Genomic DNA, 10685 nt, shown 5'->3' on the forward strand with positions numbered 1-10685 from the left:
AACAAAAATATAACAAGTGCATAAACGTTCACAGCCTTTGCTGAATAATTTTTCTGGTGTAACTTTGGCAGAACTGTCTCAAGTCTTTTAAGTATAATGCTTCATGCTTGGCACACTTTTTTGGGCAGTTTCTCCCAGTCTTCTTAGTAGATCCTCTCGGGCTCTACTGGGCACGATGGGAAGTGTTGGTGAACAGATATTATTATATTCAGTGGGTTCAAGTCTGGGTTCTGGCTGAGTCACTCAAGGACGTTCACAGGTGGTCCTGAAGCCACTCCTTTGTTATCTTGGCCGTTGTTTTGTAGGGAGACCTTTGACTAAGTCAAGGTCCAGAGTGCACTGAAGCTGGTTTTCATCATGAATGTGTCCATCGCTGCATTCATCTTTCCCTCGACCGTGACTAGTGTCCCAGTTCCTGCTGCAGAAATACCATCACATGATGCTTGGCAAAGTGATCATTGGCTTCTTGGCCATTGTGTTGTCCTTGACTAAGGCCCACCAATCCCAATTACTCAGACTGGTCAGGATTCCAGCTCTGAGAAGAGTCATGGTGGTTGCAAACGTCGATGATCGAGACCACTGTTCTCACTGGGACCTTCCGTGGTGCAGAAAGTCTTCCGTACTCTTTCCCAGATCTGTGCATCGACACAATCCTGTCTCATGGCTTGGTTTGCACTCTAACCTGCACTGTCAACTGTGGGACCTCAGACAGACATGTACTTTTCCCCATCATGTCCAACCAACTAAATTTGAAACTTTCAAGTTGTAGAAACAGCTGACAAATTATCAGGGGAAACAGGATGCACCTGAGGTCAGTTTTCAGCGTTAATACATATATTTTGTTATGTTTTTATTTTTAATAAATTTGTGAGAATTTCAAACTTTCAGACTTTTTTTAAACTTTGTCATTGTGGGAAACTGTGAAGAATGATCAGGCGAAAAGTGAATTCACACTATTTTGGAAAAAGTCTCTGACATGACAAAATGTGGAACAAGTGAAGTGCTGTGAATACCGTGTGTGTACAGTGTGACTAATGTGAAACAGTATTTGTTAAACCCATACAAATATTCTTATATGTTTGTGCTGTTTGTGTTTTTCTCTTTCACGACAGGTCCTAGAGGGCCAAGTGGTTACAATGGAACACAAGGTAAGCACATTTAATCAACAAGCCCGTTTCCACGACTAAAAAAAAGGATCCATAACTCAAAACTTCGACTTATTTTCTCGAAATTTCGACTTGTTAACTCAAAATTTTGAGTTACCACTGCCAATCAGTAATCTACGTGAATGACGTCATTTCCTTGTTACCTGAAAGCTGAAGATGCTACAGCTAAGCTACCAGTATTACATCCAGTCATGAATGCACAGATTGCTGAGTATTTTCAGCTTGGCTTCAAAAATGATAAAATCCTTGTGTTATTAGCTGAATCAATTCAATTCAATTCAATTCAATTCAATTTTATTTATATAGCGCCAAATCACAACAAATGTCGCCTCAAGGCGCTTCATAGATACAGAGAAAAGCCCAACAATCATATGACCCCCTATGAGCAAGCACTTTGGCGACAGTGGGAAGGAAAAACTCCCTTTTAACAGGAAGAAACCTCCAGCAGAACCAGGCTCAGGGAGGGGCGGCCATCTGCTGCGACCGGTTGGGGTGAGAGAAGGAAGACAGGATAAAGACATGCTGTGGAAGAGAGACAGAGATTAATAACAGATATGATTCAATACAGAGAGGTCTGTTAATACATAGTGAGTGAGAAAGGTGACTGGAAAGGAAAAACTCAATGCATCATGGGAATCCCCCGGCAGCCTACATCTATTGCAGCATAACTAAGGGAGGATTCAGGGTCACCTGGTCCAGCCCTAACTATATGCTTTAGCAAAAAGGAAGGTTTTAAGCCTAATCTTAAAAGTAGAGATAGTATCTGTCTCCTGAATCCAAACTGGAAGCTGGTTCCACAGAAGAGGGGCCTGAAAACTGAAGGCTCTCCCTCCCATTCTACTTTTAAATACTCTAGGAACAACAAGTAGGCCTGCAGAGCGAGAGCGAAGTGCTCTAATAGGGTGATATGGTACTACAAGGTCATTAAGATAAGATGGGGCCTGATTATTTAAGACCTTGTATGTGAGGAGCAGGATTTTGAATTCAATTCTGGATTTAACAGGAAGCCAATGAAGGGAAGCCAAAACAGGAGAAATATGCTCTCTCTTTCTAGTCCCTGTCAGTACTCTTGCTGCAGCATTTTGGATTAACTGAAGGCTTTTCAGTGAGTTTTTTGGACATCCTGATAATAATGAATTGCAGTAGTCCAGCCTGGAAGTAATAAATGCATGAACTAGTTTTTCAGCGTCACTCTGAGACAGGATATTTCTAATTTTAGAGATGTTGCGCAAATGGAAGAACGCAGTCTTACATATTTGTTTAATATGTGCGTTGAAGGACATATCCTGGTCAAAAATGACTCCAAGGTTCCTCACAGTGTTACTGGAGGCCAAGGTAATGCCATCCAGAGTAAGAATCTGGTTAGATACCATATTTCTAAGCTTTTCAGCGCCGAGTACAATGACCTCAGTTTTATCTGAGTTAAGAAGCAGAAAGTTAGTGGCCATCCAAGTCTTTATGTCTTTAAGACATTCCTGCAGTTTAACTAATTGGTGTGTGTTATCTGGCTTCATGGACAGATAGAGCTGGGTGTCATCTGCATAGCAGTGTAAATGTATGCTATGTCTTCTAATGATGCTGCCTAGGGGAAGCATGTATAATGTAAACAGAATTGGTCCTAGCACCGAACCCTGTGGAACTCCATAATTAACCTCAGTGTGTGAAGAGGACTCTCCATTTACATGCACAAATTGGAGTCTATTAGATAGATATGATACAAACCACTGCAGTGCAATACCTGTAATACCTACAGCATGTTCTAATCGCTCTAATAGAATATTATGGTCAACAGTATCGAATGCTGCACTAAGGTCAAGAAGGACAAGCACAGAGATGAGTCCACTGTCAGAGGCCATAAGAAGATCATTTGTAACCTTCAATAAAGCTGTTTCTGTGCTGTGATGAACTCTGAAACCTGACTGAAACTCTTCAAATAAACCATTCCTCTGCAGATGATCTGTTAGCTGTTTGACAACTACTCTTTCAAGGATGTTTGATATGAAAGGAAGGTTGGAGATTGGTCTATAATTAGCTAAGACTGCTGGGTCTAGAGATGGCTTTTTGAGTAAAGGTTTAACTGCAGCCACCTTGAAGGCCTGTGGTACATAGCCGATTATTAGAGATAGGTTGATCATATATAAGATCGAAGAATTAATCAATGGCAGGACTTCTTTGAGCAGTTTTGTAGGAATGGGGTCTAAAAGACACGTTGATGGTTTGGAGGAAGTAATTATTGAAGTTAACTCAGAAAGATCGATTGGAGAAAAAGAGTCTAACTTAACATCAATGGAACTAAGAGTAGCTGTAGATAATATTACATCTGTGGGATGATTATTGGTAATTTTTTCTCTAATGATAAAAATTTTATTTGTGAAGAAGTTCATGAAGTCATCACTAGTTAACGTTAAAGGGATGGTTGGCTCAACAGAGCTCTGACTTTTTGTCAGCCTGGCTACAGTGCTGAAGAGAAACCTGGGGTTGTTCTTATTTTCTTCAATCAGTGATGAGTAGTAAGCTGTTCTGGCTTTGCGGAGGGCGTTCTTATAAAGCAACAAACTATTTCTCCAGGCTAAATGATGATCCTCTAAATTTGTGACACGCCATTTCCTCTCCAGATTACGAGTCATCTGCTTTAGGGTACGTGTTTGAGAATTATACCACGGGGTCAGGTACTTCTGATTAGAGACCTTAGTTTTCACTGGAGCTACAGTATCCAGAGTCGTACGTAGTGAGGAGGTGAAATTATTAACAAGATAATCGACCTCTGTTGGGGTAGCGTTCAGATAGCTGCTCTGCTCTGTGTTGGTACAGGGCATTGACGATGATAACAGTGGCTGGATTATATTCTTAAACTTAGTTACAGCGCTTTCAGAAAGACATCTACTTTGATAAAGTCCACTCTCCACTGCTGCGTAATCAATTATTGTAAATGTAAATGTTATCAAGAAATGATCAGACAGGAGAGGGTTTTCAGGAAACACTGTTAAATGTTCAGTTTCTATGCCATATGTTAAAACAAGATCTAGAGTGTGATTAAAGTGGTGGGTGGGTTCTTTTACATTTTGAGAGAAACCAATTGAGTCTAACAACAGATTAAATGCCATGTTGAGGCTGTCATTTTTAGCATCTACATGGATGTTAAAATCACCCACCACACCCACATCACATGACGTTACTAGTGTTGGGAAGGTTACTTTTAAAATGTATTCCATTACATGCCCCAAAATGTATTCTGTAATGTATTCCGTTACGTTACTCAATGAGAGTAACGTATTCTGAATACTTTGGATTACTTAATATATTATCATGCTGTTTACAACTACATGAATGTACTATTGCTGTGATTTATTACTGTTACTGAAGGTCCGCGGCTCCGAACTGTAGTAAAGGGACCTCTGGCTAATACGGTGGGTTCTGTGTCGGGCTCGTAGCTGAAAAATAGCTTTACTTTGTTGTCTGGGTCAACTTTGCTAGCAGAGACAGAGAGAGGCGTTGAAAGGCTGCTCCAACAGAACTTATTGTTTTTGGAGGAAAACACGAACACGGTGTACAGTCGAGTCTTAATAGCTTACTTACAACTGGGCTCGTCAGGCTCTCTTCTTGGCTGCAGTGGTTATTATTATATTTACATGCTTCCAGCTCCCGTTTCTGCTCGATGACAGCTCGTACTTTTCCTTTTTCTCCCTCCCTCGCTCACAGACACATAACGGGTATGGCAGTCCATTCTCCCTGCAGCACGGACTACACTGCCTATGATGCTACATTCTTTAGAGCTATACCTGTAGCATTCTGCCTATTAGCTTAGCACAACAACAACAAAAAGGCCTCTCTCACCCAGGAAACACGCAGAGAGAGAGCGTCACCCTGTAACCATGGCAACCGTAACGCTGCCACCTGGAATAACAGAACGTAGCTGTCAAACAAAACCCAAACAGGCCTGACCCGCCACAATATGAAACAGGGAAGTACCGCCGTGTAATCCATTTATTTCAACAAAGTAACTGTATTCTAAATACCACCTTTTTAAACGGTAACTGTAACGGAATACAGTTACTCATATTTTGTATTTTAAATACGTAACGGCGGTACATGTATTCCGTTACTCCCCAACACTGGTTACTATCAGCAAACGTACTTGCTAAAGCACCAATTTGTTGCGATCCGGTTTTGAATGCGCGTTAGTCTGCGCCATATGCTTCCGGGTAACAAGAAAGTGACCTCATTCACGTTGGTTACTGATTGGCAGAGCTAACTTGAAATTTTGAGAATAGTAACTTGAAATTTTGAGCTATGTTTCTTGAAATTTCGATTTAATAAGTCGAAATTTAAAGAAAATAACTCAAAATTTCAAGTTATGGATACTTGTTATTTTTTTTTTTTGTAGTGGAAACGGGCTTCCATAAAAGATGGAGAAAATATGACTCGGAGTCTTGTTTCTCTCACACACTGGAAGCTTAGTTTTTCCTTACTTTTTCTGGGGGTTACATATTTCACAAAAACAATTCAATTCAATTCAATTCAATTTTATTTATATAGCGCCAAATCACAACAAATGTCGCCTCAAGGCGCTTCATAGATACAGAGAAAAACCCAACAATCATATGACCCCCTATGAGCAGCACTTTGGCGACAGTGGGAAGGAAAAACTCCCTTTTAACAGGAAGAAACCTCCAGCAGAACCAGGCTCAGGGAGGGGCGGGGCCATCTGCTGTGATTGGTTGGGGTGAGAGAAGGAAGACAGGATAAAGACATGCTGTGGAAGAGAGACAGAGGTTAATAACAGATATGATTCAATGCAGAGAGGTCTGTTAACACATAGTGAGTGAGAAAGGTGACTGGAAAGGAAAAACTCAATGCATCATGGGAATCCCCGGCAGCCTACGTCTATTGCAGCATAACTAAGGGAGGATTCAGGGTCACCTGGTCCAGCCCTAACTATATGCTTTAGCAAAAAGGAAAGTTTGAAGCCTAATCTTAAAAGTAGAGATAGTGCTTCTATCAGCTGCTTTTGTTAGAAAAGTTCCACTAGGCTACATCTATAAGAGATATCTCATACAGGGAAGTTTAATATGAGAGCCAGTTCAGTAAACAAAGATCTTTATAAGGAATTGAACATAATGACAGATGACCAGTAAGCAGATTGGAGGCTGATTGGCTTGAAGAAGGCAGAAATATGACTGAACTAGAGCTGTGATGTCAGCAATGAGCTTGAAAGTGATGGGGAAGTGATGAAAGCACAGATTAGTCGCCAAGCGCCCAGGAAGCAGACAGATGTTTGATTGTAGATCTTCCTTAACCTCCTAGGACCTGGCGTCCACATATGTGGACATCACGTTTTGGGTTGTCTAGACCAAAATACTAAATTTCGGGTCTTAGGAGGTTAATAAAATTATGTATAAGCTTCAGTCTGTTTGTGATAGACACATTTGGGTCCATGACTGACGACAACATGTTGTAGATGTTTGTTTTCTGTCATCATGCACTTTAGCTGTTTTCTGTAGGGGACAGTGTCTAATGCAAAGATTTGTAAAACCTTTTAATTTAAGTTGCAAGTCTGCAGTCAAATATTCATCGTGATATAAAATCTATTGTACAAAAGCAAAAATATGTCTTTGTCTAATAAATTATGGTAATTTCATATGTCAGCTTTAATCTTTTCTCCACAGGTCTTCCTGGGCCACCAGGTACCAAAGGAGAGAAGGGAGAGATGGGAACAGAGTGTAAGTGCACCTCATGCTGAGCTAAGAGCAGCGACAGCTTCAGAAACCTCAGATGTTAAACGTATTCTAATGTCTAAAGGGACATTAACCATTTTTGACAGAGAGAAAATAAAAGAGTGTTTTGTTATTAGATTTGTACTGATGCACTGAGCATGCAGCACATAGTGATTCAACAAGTATGGCTGCTATATCACAGCAGAGATATCTTGATGCATGCTCAGTCATCCAGGTGAGTAAATCTCACAGCAGAAATATTTAATCGCCAGATCACAAGTTGGCTTGTTGTGAAGTAGTCACAGAAAATGCAGCGTGTTTGTCAGTTAGCATTTCCAGATTTGTCATTTAAGAAATGCAAACCAACTAAATATCTCACAGGGACATTTTTACCAGTGTTGACCATCCTGATCTCTTTCATAACAACAACAAAAACCCACTGTTAATCTTGTCACCTCGACTTTGTCCACCACAGTGACTGTGCGCCTTGTGCCAGGAAAACACCAAGGACGAGTGGAAGTGAAGCACAACAATATCTGGGGCACTGTGTGTGACGACAGATTTGACCGTTTGGATGGCTTGGTGATCTGTAAGATGCTCGGCTTCCAGACCGTCCATTCCACCTTTATTGCCGTCCCAGGTACCAACTCTGTCATCTAATGTTTTCAATGAATCTCAAGCTTACTGCTAGAACCTTATCTTATTTATTTATTTAATTTATTTAAAATGCTATTCCCAAATTTCAAAGAAATTAAATAATATGTTGACTTTTTATAAATAGTAGGAAATCTCATAAAATGTAACATAAATTCATAAAGCCACATCTAATTCCAGGTGAATGTAAAATGTGTGCACAGGTTGTAAGTAGGGATGCACCGATACCACGTTTTTGGAAACGAGTACGAGTACTTGCATTTCAGTACTCGCCGATACCGATACCGAGTACTTAATAAAAACATGATTTAAATTTACAGGTAACAGCTTTAGTCCTATAATTTAACAAAAAACAAACAAACAAGGGACTAGTTTGGAATTAAGAACATTTATTTAAAATGAAAAGCATGTTGTATGCAACATATTACAGAATAAATAATTATAAAAAAACAAAATTTAATTTTAAATTTGTTCGTCTGTTTCTCTGTTTAGAAGTCTCACTAGCACAGTCACAGCTGGGATGACATCAGAGGCTAGTGCGTTGTAGCTGCTCACTTTTTTAGTTGGTTCCTCAAAGGGGGCGAGGATGGCAACAGTCGTCTCCATAAGAGCCCATTGGTGAGCGGTGAGATAGTCAGGGAGTTCGTGCTCGGACACGCCCAGCACTCGCTTTTGCTCAATGAGGGACTGGAGCATGTAATACGTGCTGTTCCAGCGCATCTGTACGTCCTGCTGCAGTCTCTTTATTGGCTGGTTGAGCTGTCCCTGAATGTCCTCGAGGCGGGAGTAGGCTAAGGCGGAGTGTTTAAAATGCCCAACTATTTTCCGTCCCACTGCTGTAGCATCAGCTATGCTCCTCTGTGCTAATAAGCGTGGGTAAATAAGCGTGGGTAAATAAGCGTGGGTAAACTCTTTGTACTTGTTGTCGTGTTGGGATTTTGGTGCTTGATTAAATTACTTGTGGTAAATGCGCTACCTTTAGAGCCTCTGGACAATTTCGCTGAGCACAATTTGCAGTCCGCCTTTGTTTTCGCGTCTTCGTTCACTTTGAAATAGTTCCACACGGCTGACTTGTCTTGCCTCGCCTTCTCCCCGCTCTGAGCTGCAGCCGGGGCCTGGGGGCGGGCACTCAGGGCCTGGGGGCGGGCACTCAGGGCCTGGGGGTGGGCACTCGGGGCCTGTGATTAACCCCTTACATGCCGCTCAAACATAGACAGGTCTCAGACCGTTGTATCGGTCCCCGGTATCGGGGGACTTTTAACGAGTACGAGTACTTTAGAAAATGTGGTATCGAGGCCGAGGCCGATACCTGATACTGGTATCGGTATCGGTGCATCCCTAGTTGTACGTGTAGCACAGAATTTATAGGAACTAAAAGTGTAATAAAAAAGTAAACATAGGGACTGTCGAAGCAAGCAGGTGGTTTATGTTATAGCATCACAAGATAAAGAACCTTTATGAAGATGCAAGAAAACGAAAGTAAGCTGATAAAAATCTGTCAAATAAAAAAGAGCCCACACACAAAAACTCATAGTTCATAAGCCTAAAACTCTGGGTCAGAGAAAAAGAGCACAACACCAGTCTGCTCTAACACTTCTTTCCTTCTGTAGGGTCTGGCAAGATCTGGCTGGACGAGCTGCGGTGCACAGGAGCCGAGGAGAATATCTTTGATTGCCCTCAAGGTCAAATCGGTGTTAATGACTGCAACCACAATGAAGACGCTGGGTTACACTGTCTGTAGGCTGAAGATCGCTGCTCTCGTGGAATCAAGAGCAGCAAAATGTTTTCAGAAACTCAGTGTTCAGTATATATCACAGGAATATTACACATTTTACTTCACTGTTTCGCTCAAAACTGACTTTAATGATTGAGCTTTAAAAACCTGTTATGAGCTTATGATTCAGTACTACACAAAAGCCTGCACATTAATGACGTAACAGTAATTTTCCTTGTAGATCACTATAAAATATTCCTGATAAATTAACTCAAAGTGTTTGTAATCTGTGACCTTTAGCCCACTAAATACTGCACTTTGTACCGTGAGGTAATGGCTCTGGATACTCACCACTGTCAAACACATCGACACACAGCTCACTAAGCTAATGTGTTCACATCTCAGTCTAATTATATATTCACACAATATATTTTATTCATTTAATTTTAATCTCAATATTTAACATATTAGCTTAAACCGATGCTTCTCACTGACTTCTCTTATGGCCCCCCAGGAAGAAAAAAACATTTTGCGCCCCCCACAACTATAAATAGTATCATTTGTCTATAAAATTGTTATATGTACACCTCGCTTTAACACTTTATCCTTATTTACATTAAAGAAAACAAAAAAGAAAGAAATACACTGTTGATCAACTTACAACAAAAAATAACTTTATTAACATTTTTAGTCTGTAAGAGAAAAAATTGCAACAATTTGCCTGAAATAAAAAAGAAACTTAAACTTTGAACATTTTTTGACCGACTTGAAAAATAAAATAAATCAAACTCAATAAATAATAATAATAATAATAATAATAATAATAATAATAATAATAATAATAATAATAATAAATTCAAACCGATCAGCAACATTAAATCAGGAGCACAATATATTAAACACTTTAACCTACAAAAAACAAAAATGAATAAAATAATTTCTGCTGATTTTCTTCTTTGATCAAAATAACAAAGTCAGCATTAATGGCTACAACGAGCAGGTTTGGCAGTGCACAGCTTTTCAAAGCGGGTTTGAAGCAGGATGCTGCAGCTCTCAGCTCCTGCTCAGTGTTTAGCTGGGACCTGTACTTGGTTTGCAGCAACAGCAGAGAAGCCAGACTCACAAAGATGTTGCAAAAGGAAGAAGAACGCCCACAGCCTCCGAGTGGATACTGCTCCTCTACCAGAATTCACTCAGTGTCTGTGATGTGAACTGCAGTCTCAGTGTGGAGTCAGACGTCGTGTCAATGAACTGGTTCTCCTCTGCAAAGCTGAAACCAGTTGGAGCTGGTGCTTTGAAAGGATCTCTCGCCCAGTCATACTGGGAAAGGTTTCATGGAAGTACTCTTTAAAGCAGGGGTGTCAAACTTAAATACACAGTGGGCCAATATTCAAAACTGGAACAAAGTTGCGGGCTAACGTTAATATTTATTGAAAT

At 40.4% G+C, this 10685-nt stretch overlaps 1 protein-coding gene across 1 annotated transcript in view; it reads left to right on the forward strand.

The window, feature by feature from the left end:
- marco (macrophage receptor with collagenous structure) overlaps window positions 1-9999 on the forward strand; it is a 30437-nt gene extending 20438 nt beyond the window's left edge. Inside the window, exons 8-11 of the mRNA XM_085136123.1 lie at window positions 1113-1148; window positions 6833-6886; window positions 7356-7520; window positions 9145-9999. Coding sequence (XP_084992249.1) covers window positions 1113-1148; window positions 6833-6886; window positions 7356-7520; window positions 9145-9275 — 386 coding nt within the window. The 3' untranslated portion in view covers window positions 9276-9999. The remainder of the gene's footprint in view (window positions 1-1112; window positions 1149-6832; window positions 6887-7355; window positions 7521-9144) is intronic.
- The last annotated feature ends 686 nt before the right edge of the window (window positions 10000-10685 follow it).

This window comes from Neolamprologus multifasciatus, chromosome 16, assembly GCF_963576455.1.
Source record: "Neolamprologus multifasciatus chromosome 16, fNeoMul1.2, whole genome shotgun sequence".
NCBI classification, from domain to species: domain Eukaryota; kingdom Metazoa; phylum Chordata; class Actinopteri; order Cichliformes; family Cichlidae; genus Neolamprologus; species Neolamprologus multifasciatus.